The 15,845-nt window shown below is 40.4% G+C and overlaps 1 protein-coding gene and 1 pseudogene across 13 annotated transcripts in view; one reads left to right on the forward strand and one right to left on the reverse strand.

Moving 5' to 3' along the window:
- PHLDB2 (pleckstrin homology like domain family B member 2) overlaps window positions 1-15,845 on the forward strand; it is a 227,376-nt gene that overhangs the window by 162,354 nt on the left and 49,177 nt on the right. For 12 of the 13 annotated variants that reach the window (XM_045185828.2, XM_045185829.2, XM_045185830.2 and 9 more), the window contains 2 exons: window positions 672-809; window positions 12,844-12,972. In XM_045185828.2, the coding sequence (XP_045041763.2) occupies window positions 672-809; window positions 12,844-12,972 (267 nt within the window). The remainder of the gene's footprint in view (window positions 1-671; window positions 810-12,843; window positions 12,973-15,845) is intronic. The other variant, XM_045185836.2, reaches the window with a different exon arrangement.
- On the reverse strand, window positions 7,868-8,266 carry LOC112320634 (large ribosomal subunit protein eL33 pseudogene; annotated as a pseudogene).

A 15,845-nucleotide genomic window follows, 5' to 3' on the forward strand; every position in this document is an offset into this window, starting at 1 on the left:
CTGTAGTGGATTTACATGTGAGTTGAACATAGGCCTCGCTTTCTAGAAGTTTGCAAACCAGGGAGGAGACAGGCACAGACAGACTATAATTCTGGTTACAGATTTAATAACTCTAACTGAAGGGAGGGGCAACTTTTACGTTACCTCCATGGAGCGACAACGAGCAAATAACTCTGCCCAGGCAGGATCTGCATGTCTGTACTCACAGATGAGGCAGACAGCCCCATAAGTGGCAGGGGACTGCTCACCTGTCAGCTTGTGCACACACCCTGCACGCCCCTCCTGCTGGCATCACTGAGGAATGCAGTGCTTGCATGCTGGGCTGAGTGTAGTTTTTACTTCCCATGCTCTAGGGACAAACAAAGAAAGACGTGGTGGTTCCCTACATGGTTCATGCTTGAGCCTGAATCTAAGCAAATAGGCAAAATATCCTTGAGAAATAAGCAGAAAGGGAGTCATCATAGAAAAATTAATTCTAGGCTCTTCAGCTTTCTTCTGTAGGACTCCTGAGCCTCACACAGGCTCCCTGAAATGCTCTGTAGGCCCCACAATCTGACTGACACAGTAGTTACTTTCTGACATCTGTAGCTGTTAAAAATATACCTCTAGAGTAAGCAGCTAAGAATTGCCCTGAATGTGAAACACCTCTGCGCTTTGTTTTGTGTCCTCAGCTGGATATGGAATGTGCTCTTTTGGATGGAGAGCAGAAATCTGAAACAACTGAACTGATGAAAGAGAAGGAGATTTTGGATCACCTAAACCGGAAGATAGCAGAACTGGAAAAGAACATTGTTGGTGAAAAGACCAAGGTAAGAGAAAATTCTGTTTGAACGCAACTTTTATGGGCAAAAGGGTGGTCCCATTTTGTTGGATCTAAATGTAGTATGAATGGCCATGGTTTTGGATTTCTGTGTCCTGCTCCTGGAGATGGGGGCACTAGAGAAAAGTCTTAAAAGGAGGTAAGTTGTCACCAGCTAAGAACTGTCAGGTACTGAGTAGCTGACGCTGAGAGAGTAGAGCCCGTGTAATTCAAGCTTATATTCGTGGCAGCTTTTTCTACTCGAGATGAGTGAACTGCTTTTTTTCACCAGCCTTTCTGCTCTTCTAATTCTACTGCGTTTTTTTTAAAGAATTAACTTTAGCTTACTGAACTTCTTTACCAGTGGTGCCCTGGAGAAATGGCTTAAGCATATTCAAATATGATTGACTTGTTTCTTTTCATTTTTTCTGTTTATTAAAAAAAGTGAATGGAAGCCATTCATCTCGCCTGCCTTGTCCTGCCGCGGTCTTCAGTGCAAGTGCACTGGTCTTTGGAAAACGCGTTGCAGTTTCCCAGAGAGCCTCCCACAGGCCCAGTAAACTCTGTCTGTGAAACAGAGTTGACGCTCCTCTTGGAAAAGGTCTTGTTTATGCGTTTGAGGCCATGACCTGCAAGTTAGCTGGTATCTACTAGGGAAAGGATGAAAATTTACTTGTAGTTTTTAGAATCTGGGGTGGTAGTTGTGCTTTCTGTTTGTCTGTTTTTGTTTATTTTCTCTGGGAAATATTTTGTTTACTCTCTTCTCACATTCTGAATTAATTACAGCTGAATTAAGCCTACACCAAAAATTAAAATTCCAGTTTGGGGAAGAAAAAGCAAAATGAACTTTAACACATTCTTTCTTGCTCTCCATGTTCTCCACTAAGTAGAGAAAAAGAAAAACAATGTTCAGTTTGAGTAAGTTCTACTGGTAATACGTGGAAGGGATTTCTGCTGAATGTGGCTTCCTTTTTATAGGTCCTTCTTTGTGTGAGACCAATAAATAAGGGCATTTGATCTTGGTGCCAGAAAATGAGCTCAAAAAGATATTGTCAGAAATTGAAGTCAGATTAAAAGCTACACATCCATATCTTGGCTTCCCGCTTGTCAAGATTAAACTGCACAGCTTTTTCATATTAAATTTTATGTATATGTTCCGTCTAGCCCCAGACTTTGAAATAACAAAGAACCCATTTGGGTAATAGGTATATTTTTCTTTAACAGCTCAAAACCAAGTCAAAGAGTGGATTGTCTAGTTCTGCCATATGGGAGAGTTATGCTTTTCAAAGGTTCTGTACTGAGACAACGGGAAACTTTCATTGGAGGCATCAGATGTCTTTGTTCTGGGACTTACTAGCACTTTTTGGTTTCTGTCACTCCAGAAAACTTGTGGGATGTAGAAACGGGTACCATGCTCCCAGGGAACCTTTCTGCCTTCCCCATTTATGTAGTTATTTATCTCCGTATAGCCCACACATGGCATGGCCGACAAATTCTATTTGTCTGTCATTAGCATCAGATTCTACACAGAAGTGAAGTAGGTCGAGTCAATGCTGAATCTCACTTCCCAGGGAGAGTTGTGTTATGTTCTCCAGACCTAAAGTAATGTGAACACCAGGGACATGGGCAGGAATGAGCAAGAAGGTCACTTCCATCCTTCCTGTGATTGTTTTGGTGGCTGGATAGAGGCTATGCATAGAAGAGGGGGCCTGAAGTATAGGATCAGCTCCTGCAGCTGTTAGGGGATTAGTTGGTCTTGGATGATGGGATTATTGTCTGTCATCACGTGGTGTAAAGAATGGCAGAAACTGGCTTTGGGTGAGAGATGCCAGAGGAGGTTGAGAGAAGTGAAGACCGACTGGGCTAGATGATGTTACTGCATATTCTTGACAACCAAACTCAAATAGAGACTCAAGTCTTGCTTAGTGGCCTTACTGTGTTTCTCAAATAAACTTATTCTACCATTTTATGACGTGGCGATTTTAAACCTCTTCGTTCAAACCTTTGGTCCCCATTCCTCCCGCCAGCTTTGAGATGATCTCAATATCCACTTCACTGAGAAGTTAGAAGCATCCCATCTCTTCCCAGCTAAGGCAGCTTCCTTTTTTCCCTCAAAGACCAAGGCCTGTGGACACACCCTGGCCCTCGTGCCATTTGCCATCTCAACCTCTTCAGTCCTTTGTCCCTCTTTCCCCACCTTTTTCCTCTCTACTGTCAGCATGCCGACATTATTACTTTAAAAAGTTATTACTGAAAAGCAAACTTTCTACCAGCTGCTCCCTTATTTCACTTCTCTTCGTCATAGCCAAACTTTTCAGTTTTCTTAGCACTCTGTGTGTTGCCCTTCTCTGCTCCCACTTAACCATTCCCTCGTTCCAGTTGGCTGGGCTCCCACGCATTGGATTTGTTCCTGCTAAGACTGCTAAAGACCTAGGTGCTGCCTAACCTGTGGGTGCTTCTCACTCCTCTTGTGATTAGATTCCTGAGGAGCATTCAAGACAGTGGACAACTTTCCCTCAGCACTTCCCCTGTCCTGCACCCCTTTGCCTCCACATACCACACTCTTCTGGTTTTCCTTTTTTCTCTCTTACTTGTCTTTCTAAGTTCTCTACCTCAGTCCCCTTTGCTTGTTCCTCTATCTCTATGTAACCAGTTATTAAGAGGGTTTGTCTCTGATCTGAACCCCCTTTTCTTGTATCCTCACATTCTTTTATGGCCATGCTTCTCAATTCTGGTGACTGTCTCCTGTTTGTCTTTAGCCTACAGCCTCTTCTGAACTCTGACTCATATCCTGTGGTCTACCTGACATCTCCACTCAGATATTTCACAGGTATTGCCAACCGAATGCCCTATCACTGAACTCTTGGTCCTGTTCTTCCCCTTGCCTCCCATACCCTGCCCCCTTCCAATCCTGCTCTTCTTTCAGGTTTCCCAGTCTGGGAAACGGCACCTGTGTCCATCCAGATCCTTGACACTTCTGTCTTCATCACTCCACATCCAATTGATTCTGAAAACATTTCTCAGTTACTTCAACTTCTCTGCATCTCCATTAACAGTAATTTCTTCTGATCTTCAAAGTATCTTCTTTAGTCCCATTTCCACTTGCTTTCCTTCAGGCCATTCTTTTCACAGCAGCCAGAGTGATTTTGTTTAAAAAATAGAAATTAGATCACATCACTCTGGTTCGTGTTCCAGATTTATATAAAATTGTATTTTATATAAATAAAATATTTATATATTTTACATACTCCCCCCTTCTTTACACCTCTGTCATGGTGGTATTCTATTCTATCTATTTGTTTAAAGATCTGTTCTCCTGCTCCACTGCTACCAAAGGCTCCTTGTGAATCGGTTTGCTCTTCCTGGAACGCCCTTCCTCATACTCGATGTCCGTCGTTTCTACCATTCAGGGCTCAGGTTCAGTGTTCATTTTTCCGAAAAGTCCTTCCAAGCCTTTCTGGTTCAGATTATGTTCTCCCTATTGTTCTTTTAGTCCTTTTATGAATCATATATGATCATTTACATTTATTCTGGGCTTGTTAGATATTTATATCCTTCTGTAGCCTGTAAAATAGAGAAAGGTAGCATTATCCACTGTTTTCTGAGCTCATCGTGGGTGCCAGCATACCACCCAGTATTCTTTGAGAATTGAGCATGGATCTCCTGCTAACAACAAGTCTGCGCTGGGCCTTGCCATAAACATTGAGCCAAACACCTGCCCGAGAGCTAAGCAGCCAAGTGTCAGGACAGCTGGGCCGGTCTGCTCAACTGCACATGCCAGTGGGCTTGTAATCACGCTGCCAGTCGAGCCAGAGCGTAAGACAGAAGGAGGAAGTGGCCTTTGCTCTTTTGGATTTTCGTTTCCTTTTCCATACACCTGTTGCTGCTGTCAGATATAAACTGTGGAATGAGAAAACCAACACCTGAAAAGATATCCCTGTTGGGCAAGCTCTGATTCAGATGTCGATAGCACATCCTGTAGGCCCGGCTCTCGTGTTTTTGGAGGCAAGGCCTGGAGACATAGGAAGAAAGTGTAATAACACCTCAGGGTTCAAATCCTGGTGTGAAATCATTGACGTCATTCCTTGGCTCTGAAGACCAGTGTTTAGTATTATTTCCTTTAACTGAGTTGGGAACTATCATTCTATTTGATATATTTAGTTAAATTAATATACATTATAGATGATTATTATTTATTATATGTTACCACATAAAATATAAACAATAGACATAGTTATATATGCAACATAAAATATAGACAATGTATTATGTATTTATTGAACATTTTCGCAGTGGCTCCCTGGACTGACCCCTCACTGCCACGGGCACCAGTAAGCTGTTTCCTTGTCACTCTGAGCCCAGGCCCCGCCTGTGTGTTCTCAGACAGCTGCCCCATCACCGATAGAGTCTCTGTGAGTGTGATAAACCCTGAACTGATATGAATATCTGATTCAAAAATCTTCCCAGAGGAGATGTTTACTTGATGAAGGAGTAAGCAGAGAGGCCACCATGTTTCCGGGGGCGAGTGAAAGGAGAGAGGATGGCTCACTTCTGCTCCAGTGGATGGCTTCCGTTTCCGGGGCTGGGTGGCGGAGAGTGGGGAAGCCACCAGGGCCATGAAACTTAGTTTGGGCGAAGGCCTGGTGTGGAACCGGCTTCCCTTCCTTCCACTTCCCTCATCTTCTGCACTATTTAATGGTCCTCACTCAGATAAATTATGATATTTTGTAGCCATCTTGACGTGCACACTTTTATAGCTAGATATGCTTATAGGTGTGAATTTAAGCTTAAATTACTCTGTGCCATACATGTTCCTGAGTGAAATTTTAAATTATTGGATTAATTGTTCTGCAATAAGCATATATCACCATATTTTAAATGGTTAGATTTTATTCCCCATTATTATCTTGCCAAAGTACCTGTTACTTCCTCCCCATCCTTCCTTCAGAGCCAGGGGATGACAGTGAGCCAGGCCCAGAATTCCTCAGCAAAGTGTTAATGCCTCTTGAGTTCAGAGCATTGGCCAAGTCACAGTTGATGTTCAGAGGGACCCAGCCCTTCCCGTACCTCTTTCTTACATTTCAAAGGTAGCTCCCTGGTTAGAGGAAGTGGAAATATATCATAGGATTTGGGGATTAAATCAACAGGATTCCAGATTAGGGTATTTTTTTCTGGTGATTGTTTGATTACATAAATCTTAGGGTTTTGATTCTCCAACTTTTTCTACACTAAACATCCATTCATTGTGTAATTACAGTGTCAAAGCCAAAGGGAAAAAGTCCTAAAGAGAAATATAGGGATATGCCTCCTTAAAGGCAGGCAGGGAATGGGTTCTCAAAAACCACTGTTTGTTGACACAAGCTTATTTCCTCTGCCATTCCAAAATCTGAAAAGTTTGGTGGAGAAGAAAATGTCCTTCTGTAAGGTTGGCATCACAATTTAGATGGTTGCAAAACCTGACTTTGACTAATATTCACAGGTGGTGTAAATATTTTTAAGTAGCTATAGAAGTAGTGATGTGTTTGAGTAAAGGGTACTTCTCATATAATATATGCTATGTGAACTGTGTTACTCCTCTAAAATTCAGAATATTTTGAAATCTGAAATACATGTGGCCTTAGGAATTTGGGACTTAAAACAGTTGCCTAACCCATGAACTTAGGAGGATGCCTGCCTCGTAAACAACCCCATAGCATTTCGGAACTGGAAGGAAAGGGATTCTCTGGTACGAAAAGGATTTTGGATGGCTTAGGGTCTATGGACTTTAATCCATTGTTGTATCAATTCAAAACATGAACCAGTGCTTTATGAAACATGGCCTGATTACCTAGCATTGCTGGATTCTGTGCTGAACAGTTTGGAAATTAAAGATGAATCTTAATTTTCAAGAAAACCTTTTCAAGTTAATAAGGTTGCCAGATTTCCCCCTCTCCATATGTGTGTGTGTGTGTATGTGTGTGTGTATAGCATGCTCAGTTAAATTTGAATTTCAGATAAACAGAAAATAATTTTTTGCTTTTCGGCCAGAACTGCCATCTCCCAGTAATTTGCCAAAGTAACAAACACAAAGGGAAAGAGGAGAGGCACCCGCTGTATGTTCTCTAGGCCTTTTAGAAAACAGAGTTATGCCTTTGGCCACATACATGCAAATCTACAAGAAAGGTGATATTGTATCCATCAAGGGAACGGGCAGTGTTCAAGAAGCAGCGCCCCTCAAATGTTCACGTGGCAGAACTGGAAGGGTCTACAGTGTCACTCCGTATGCGGTGGGCATCCTTATAATGTACTAAGCACGCTAAGAGCCGATATAGCTTCCTGAAACGTGTGAAGGAAGTGATCAGAAAAAGAAGGAAGCCAAAGAGAAAGGTACCTGCTCCACCCAGAGAAGCACAGTGTGAGAACCGACGGAAAGGAGCCTGAGCTGCTGGAGCCCACTCCCTGTGAGTTCATGGCATGAGCACTGTGAGAAAATAAAAGACCTCTGAACTGTTAAAAAGTAATAATAAGAATTTTTTTGTATAATTATGTCCCATGCATTATTTGGGACATTGAAAGATAATTTACTGTTCATCTGAAATTAAAATTTAACTGGGTGTCCTCTGTTTTATCTAGTAGCCATACAACTAATAAAGTAGCATCTTTTCAGGGTAACCTTGAACCATCTGCTTAACAAGCATTGCACACTTAGATATGGTAAAATGATTTTTTTCACTGGTATTCAAGAATTTCTGTGTGGTATTAGAATTCATATAGAACCAGCGAGTTAAATTGTAGTTCACCAATACAACTTAAAAGAGAAAAAACTTACGTTACTGTCTTCTAACCACAGATATAGCAAAATGAGCCTTTTTAAAAATCCTTTAAAATAGATTTTATTTACTTATTTGAGAGGGGAGGGAGAGAAAGAAGATGAGAACCACAGACATGTGAGAGAAACATTCATTAGTTGGCTCCCCTTTGCATCTTGACCAGGGACTGAACCTGCAACCCATGTCTCCCAACCTGGAATCCTTTGCTTTGCCACAGGGCGCCCAACCAAGCCACACAGTCAGGGCTTTTATGTATTTATCAGTAAGTTTGAATCCTGGAGGGGTACAGCATTACACGATTCTGTGTCCAATGGCCTGAGCAGGAAGGTTGCTTCGGAATTTAGCACGAACCATGCCACTGTTTCCGTGAGCACGAGTTCCCTTTCCCCAGATGACTCTGGTTTTGTTTGGTTTACCACCAGGAGTCACTGTGTTGTTTTTTGCTTTGTACACATAAGCACATCTCTTTCCTAGATAGAATTCAGTTTCATCTCAAGCATAAACACCTTCGATTTTAAGAAGAGCTGTGTGCTCCCTCTGGTTCCGGAGACCCCGTTTATAGCCAGCAAAAATGGCCTTGGACCACAGCCTTCCAGACATATTTGTTGTTGTAGAAGTCCTGTTCCTGGCAGGCACCACAGGCTTCAAGATGGCGAAAAATAAACAAAATGAGCCTTTTATTATTATGTTCATACAAGATAATAGGCAATTCTTGTGTACAAGTTGAGATTATTTATGGTAAATTTATAAATACTCTTGACCATCTGCCTATTAGAAGATAATCATTTTGCATCTGAAGTTGAAATGCATCATTTCTCTGTGAATGCATATTCCATACTCGAATCTCTCACAGTTTATTTTTAATTTAGTTTACTTGAGGTGTTTAAGCTGAATGTCAAAATTTTGGACAAAAACAACTGGGATGTTATTTGTAAGAGAGGCCTTTTATACTATGAAGCAAATGTGCTAAGGACAAATGTTTTAAGAACAATTTCTGGTGGATCCTGTGGTAGAATCTGGTGTCTTCATTAGAAAAATCAAATTGTAATTGATTGCCTTTGCTTCTCACATCATCCTGGGTGTGTAAATCAGTGGTTCTCAACCTGGCTGCATATTAGAAAAGGAGGAGAGATTTTTAAAATACTCATTCCTTAGCCTTTCTCACTATAAGTGGAGGCCTGGAAAGAGTATATTTAAAAGCTCACCAAAGTTATTCTAACGTGCAGTCAGGGCTAAGAACCACAAAGCTACATAGCCTGTACTTCATGAGGAAGCTGATCAGCTTCCCTCTTTTCTCTGCCTCCAGTCCCTTATAAATATTTATTGAGTGCATGAGTGAACAAATATAGGCCCAATATTATGTACTGATTTCTACTTTTATTTGCCCATGAATAATTTACTTTTTGCTGTAAATATACTTTAGTCTTAAATATACAAAACAGGCAGAATCTAGCAATGAATTTGTGCCCTAACCCGCATTTGCTAGCACATCAAGACAGGACAAGTCAGGGTGAGCACAGGGCTGATGGAAGCCACCCTGTCTCTGGAAAGTCTCATTCTGCCCTTGGTGTTAGAAGTGTCCCCTTGCGCATCTGGGTTTTCCTCGAGTTTCCTATTCCTTGAAATCTAAATTTTTTTTCAACACAGGTAAATTTGTTGAAATATTAACAATTTACCTTTATTTATTTCCCGAATATAGATTTAGGAGTCTGTAAAAAATATTATATCTGTCACAAGTTAGTGTTTGAAAATAGCACTGTGCCTATACTAGTTAGAATAGGTGAGTCCATTTGCCACTTTAAATCTGGGGGAAGAGAATAACACCCAGCTTTAATATTTTACCTGTGAAAGGATGAATCCCTGGACTCTGGAATGCCATCTGATTTGTCCATCTGTTTTACCTTTTGCTGTAGAAGGTGATGCTTTCAGCCCTAATTAACTACTTGTCCAGAGCTAACTTTCCTTTGAAAACTTCCTGGGCAGTAAATAGAAGAGAGGAATATTAATTTCCTTCTGGCTCAGAATTGGTCTACTCCTGGCTCTTGCAGGAGTGATGTCACCTCTGTGGGCCTCCGTGATTTATGGCCAGGCCCACCTGCCACTAGTCCTTCTTTCATCCTTCCCCTTGACTTCCTTTGCCCTCGCTTTGGCCCCAGGGAGCTTTTGCTCTGAGACCTAGGTGGGGATCACAGCCTTACTGATAAGTTGCAGAGAAGCGGCAGAGATGGTGCCTGCTTGCGCAATTCTTCTAAAGGCCCCCTTGTATAGAATTGCAAAAGGTTTTGAACACCTCAGGAGGAAGGCACTATGTAAACATAAGGTATTTTTTTCTTAGTTATTTGTTTTTGATGATTATTAGCAATATTTAAAAATGGGAGGATCAGAGCAATGGTTTGATTATTTCTTTGGACTCAGACCTGTGTTTTAGGCCAGTGTCTTTCTATATTATCAAATATTATATCAGTGTTTTCTGTCAAATAGAACTTTAAATTTTAGGGCTTTGAACCTATGGTATTTAATGGAATGAATGTTTTTTCTCATTTGCTTAACTATCTGTTTGGAACTAGATTTGCTGCAAAATCTGGTGATACAGGATCTAAAAATAGAACTATTTTTGGATAAAATTCTCTTGCTTTGTAAATAGGGCCATCTTTGATCCGCACACAGAGGAAATGCATTTTCTTAGCCAAAAGACAAAGGGCATTCTGTACTGCTGGCTTTATTAAGGGAAAAAATTAGTAATTCTGACAGTAAAGACTAAATCTAACTGGTACTACGAGTATGTTCAGTTTTACTATGAATTAACACTTGAGAATCCTTTTTTCTGCGAACGCCATTGCTTTGTCCAATTCCTGCACAACAGATGTGCCCGGTGGGCAGACTTACCATTGAGACGAGGTACTGTCTTTACAGTCTGCTAAGGTTTAAGTTGTGGTTTCATTTTGAGGTTGATAGATGAGTAGGGTTCTCAGTTTTATGACTTGTGGATCTAATCATTTTGAGAAAAGAATACATTTCAAAACCAAAGTATACATTTCTAAAATGCCCTTGAAATTTTAAAATTTAAGCCAATAATAGAGACTCAAGTAAACTGGTATAGGTATTACTGTCATATAGTTTCAGACCTAAACCATAACATCTTTTATAAAAAATCTGACTGTATGTTTACACAGGAAACCATGGCCATTTGGATACAGAAGTTATAGTAAGTATAATTTCATATGGCTATTTCAGAGCTTCATCCTCAAAAACATAAATCCTTCTGTGATAGAGTTAGAAGCCAGTTTTCTTTCTGCCAGTTCACATAGAACGAACTAAGGAAAGCAAGGTCGTGGTGTTTTGCTTATTGAGAGTGAAATTGTGGTAACGGTTCTTGAAGTGCTTCTGTTTAGTCTCAGAGTGACATGCAAGCAGAGAAATGGGTCTCACATTTACTTCACGGGCTCAGAGTATCATAAAGGGAACACAAACTGGGAAGACCGGCACCAAACACGTAGAGGTTTTGTATCTGTGTTTCCAAGGCGGCCTGGTAAGGCCTCGCAATCACCGTATGGCAGCATTTGCCTGTTACACTCTGGGGAATGTCCAGGGTCCCTTTGGAGTGTGTGACTTAGGAGGAATTTAGTGTTATCTTCTATTTGCTTCTATTCTCTGACTCCTGGGTGTTCTCCTCTCCTCTTTATTCACAGCCCAGGTTTCACTTATTTTTTAAGTCAGTCATTGTAAGGAAGTTCTTATCTCCACAGTGAAAGTCGCACTTCGGTGTCTCTGAGCTGCCCGGTATACCTTCCTCTTTTATTTTTTAGTATTTTTTATTGATTATGCTATTACAGTTTTCCCAATTTCCCCCCCCAACCCCGCTTCTACCCTGTCCCAACCCTCCAGCATTCCCCCCACTTAGTTCATGTCCATGGGTTGTACATATAAGTTCTTTGAGTTCTCTGTTTCCCATACCATTTTTTATCTCTCCCCGTCTACCTTATGCCTACTAACCATGCTTCTTCTTCCCTGTACATTTTCCCCCATTCCTCCCTTCCCCCTCCCCACTGAAATCCCTCCATGTGATGTCCATTTCTCTGATTCTTTTCATATTCTGGTTGTTTGCTTAGTTTTTGTTTCCATTGTTTTTCTTTCCTTTTAGGTTCATTTGTTGATAGTTGTGAGTTTGTTGTCATTTTACTGTTCATATTTTTGATCTTCTTTTTTTTAGATAAGTCCCTTTAACGTTTCATATAATAATGGCTTGGTGATGATGAACTCCTTTAACTTGACCTTATCTGAGAAGCACTTTATCTTCCCTTCCATTCTAAATGAAAGCTTTGCTGGATAGAGTAATCTTGGATGTAGGTCCTTGCCTTTCATGACTTCAAATACTTCTTTCCAGCCCCTTCTTGCCTATAAGGTTTCTTTTGAGAAATCAGCTGATAGTCTAATGGGAACTCTTCTGTAGGTAACTCCTTTTCTCTTGCAGCTTTTAAGATTCTCTCCTTGTCTTTAATCTTGGGTAATGTAATGATGATGTGCCTTGGTGTGTTCTTCTTTGGGTCCAACTTCCCAAGGGACCCAAAGAGGAATACCTTCCTCTTGCTGCTTGGTCAGTGTTGCATTTTTACTCTCTCACTCAGCCTCTGAATTAGATGCTCTCCTTGGAATCAGATTCTCTAATTGCTTAAGCCCTGAAGTTTACCAGATAGCTAGAATGTTTCAGATGACCACAGTATCAGCTGGAGTGCCTAATGTGCCTCTGACATGGGAACAAAATTTCAGTAATTTCCAAAGCTTGCCTGAGAAATGCCTTGAGCCAATGGGACTACCACAGTACTTGAGGCACATGCTTGCTTTTCATTGTGTGGTTCTCTGCCGAGTGACTCTGCAGGGCCATCTTAAGAATTTGGTTGGCATTTCTTTTGTTCTTTGTTGATCATCAACCAACTACCATTGCTTCCCTGGCTTTTGTAACACGGTGGCAGGTAATAGGGAAGGAAGGAAGGAGGGGTGGAGGTCAATGCCAATACTCATGGAAGCAGGTTTTGTTGTGAAAATACAGAAATGCAGTCCCTTGTCTTTGCTTCCGTTTACACCCCTTGTCCTACTCACTAACATATGTTTCTGTGTTCATAGGATATCGAGTGTCTGTGTGTACTTGTTTGTGTGGTCCTTGGAAAATGTGCACTAACGTCTGCTTAGGTATGAAGGTAATTTCTATTCTTCTATTTTCTGATTTCTGAACTTCAGGAGAAGGTAAAGCTTGATGCTGAAAGGGAAAAACTAGAGAGGCTTCAGGAGCTTTACTCCGAGCAGAAGACGCAGCTGGACAATTGTCCTGAGTCCATGAGAGAACAGTTACAGCAACAACTGAAGAGGGTCAGTAGCAAACAGGAATGTGTCAGTTGTCTTTTTGCTTTCCTTTTTTTTCAATTAAATTCCACTTACCTCTGACTTCCTTCTTCACATACCATAAATTTGCTTAAGTTCTGATCATTAGATACTTTTTAAATAGAAACATGCATGCTGACAGTATATATTATTTCATGCTAACCAGTTAAAAATTTCCTTATTAGAATCCTTCACCTACTTGATAATGTAACAACATTTCTGGAGTCATTCTCTGTAATCAAAGAGAGCGATTCCTGACATGTAACAGTCACCGAGATTGTAGCATTTAATCAACTGACATCCGCGCCCTATTCTCTGCTGCGTCGTGAGTACTGTTTGCCCTTGAATGTTTTCTTTTTAGCTTGATTTTATGCTCTCATTCAACAACTGTCCTATTCTCTGATTTGCTCCCCACGCTGCTTATTGTATTGTTTTTCTTTTTCATTCTGCTTCTTAGTGACATTGAACTCACTAGCATGAGAACAACAGTCAAACATCCGAGATGCAGGGCAGTAACGATGCCCTCAGCATCTTCTCATAGGAGGTCCATGATTTTTAAAAACTTAGAGCAGCATAGACCTTCTAGTTGAACTTTATCAGGTTGTTCACTGACGCTGATGCTGGCGGTGTCTGACACGCACACGTTCTGAAACCGAGACTTCCCGCACGGGTGGTTTCACAGTTCCCGGTGCAGCCACTCAGGATTTCATAGACAGCGGCTCTGCTCCTCTAAACAGCAGCCCAAATACGTTGTGACCCTGGGAGACAGTCTTGGACTTTTAAAGGAGTCACGTAATAGTAGTTAGTCCTGAGTGACTAACAATTTATGATTCCACATGGGTAGGAAAGAAGGCTAGTTTCGTTCATGTTATTATGTCTGTGTCTTCTTGGGAATGGGCAAGTTGAAAAATAAGTTAAGATAGCCCACCCTTGAAAGTGTTTAAGATGACCTTTAATACAAAAATAAAGATGCCTTGAGAATCAGCAGGTTATGAAAAATTAGTTCAAACTTTTCAGTATATCACAGAGGTGGAAAGCATCTTAATAAAGATTACCAAATACAGACAGACTAAACTACAGCACATCCGTTTTAATATTTGTTCTTTCTTACAGTCTTGGGTCAAAGAAAGTTCTAACAGTGTGTCTCCCCCTTCACTCATTTTATGGGCACAGCTCAATTTGCTGTGAGAAGATGAAACTTTCCTCAATGCCACTGTTCTGAAAACCTTGTGGTAAAATGATTAGGAAAAGAATAGTATTTGTAAAGTTATTTTAGTTTCTCATTTGTTTGTGATTATGCCAGTTCACGAAAAAGATTGGGAAACCGGTATTTATAGTTATTTAATGTCATTCACTCTCCTGATTACTAAAGTTTTTACACAGTTGTAATATTTTATTTTGAGTCAGCATCATAGTTATATATTTTGTTCTTTCCTTTCTCTAGTTATGCAGTTAATTTTTGTATTCTTTATAAACATTGCTTCAAGTAAAAATAGGTAGATTCTATTAATAACCTGAACTCAGGTTGGTATCATTGTTGTTTGCTTAATCTAGCTTTTATAGGATATAACTCATAAATTTGTATATGTTCTAAAGATTTGACTATAAAAGAGAAAGGAAAATGATGCAGTCTGTTCCACTAACTAAAGGCAAAGACTCCTTCCTCTTCCTCTCCAAGCAAAATGTAATCTTATCATACAACCCCTTTTCTTAGGAGACAGAAACTGGCTTGTTGTAGCTTCTGTTCACTTGGTATTATGAAGTCTACTAACTCTGTGTTTCAGGAATGATGACCAGAGTAACTCTTCTCCAATCCCTTGGCTTAATCAGTAAAAAGTTCACTTATTTCATTGGAAGTCCATTCGTACTAGGAACTTCCTATGTTATCACAACTCATTTCCTTTCAGACTTCAGACATTTCAGAATACCACTTTGCTACAAAGTTTCCCCAAGGCATTTATTTTAGCTCGATTCAGTACTGTTGGTTTTATTACAACAAACATTATTATGAGGCCAGTCATACAAAATAAAGGAATAGGAAGAACTCATTTTCCTAAACTGTATATTGTCCCAGACACTTAAGCTGAACTTGCAGAATGACTGTGTATCAACACTGCGGGTTAATGACTGGGCTTCTACCTCTAAATCATGGCTCTGAGAGTCACAGTACAGTCGTCATCCAATGTTGTTTCATGGCCTGCGGTTGCAAATAGTTGACACGGGCTCAACCATCGAATTGTTCTCTGGGGTAGGAGTAGCATGGAAAGGAAAGCTGAAGTTAAATAAGTCTCTCATTTGCCAGGATAAGTTCCACTGTTAAATGCAGGCAACACCTGGCAAAAACATTTTTCTTGTGCTTTTGATATTTACTCAGCTGTCTGGTTGATTTCAGTCTCTTGATTTTTAAAAAAAAATTATTCAGTGATGTCTATGATTAGGAAACCTTTTTTCTCACTGACTCTACAATCAGCTTATAATTTAATCTTGCACAAACTCACTTAGCCTCGATGGGCCGCAACATCCTCATATATAAAATGAGGAATTTATACTAGGTGTTCCATTGTACCATTGTCTTCCAAACTCCAAAAGTGTGCAGTTAAAGTGTTTGACTGTAGCACAGGAGGGAGGAATGTTAACAAACCCTGAACCCCTTAACTGTGTTTTCAGACTGGGTCTTGAGCTGTTAGATTAGTGCTCTAATTCCTCCTGACAGTACACATCTATTCTCTTATTTCTCTACGTGAAGAAAACATCAAGATCTGCATGTAAACTCTGCTGTATAAATTCTCAGGAAAGTTACTGGAAAGAAAAAAAAAGAATTTGCATTAAGTTTTCTTTACTGAGCCGTTTTATAGCTTTTC

The sequence above is a fragment of the Desmodus rotundus genome, chromosome 2 (genome assembly GCF_022682495.2).
Source record: "Desmodus rotundus isolate HL8 chromosome 2, HLdesRot8A.1, whole genome shotgun sequence".
NCBI lineage: Eukaryota > Metazoa > Chordata > Mammalia > Chiroptera > Phyllostomidae > Desmodus > Desmodus rotundus.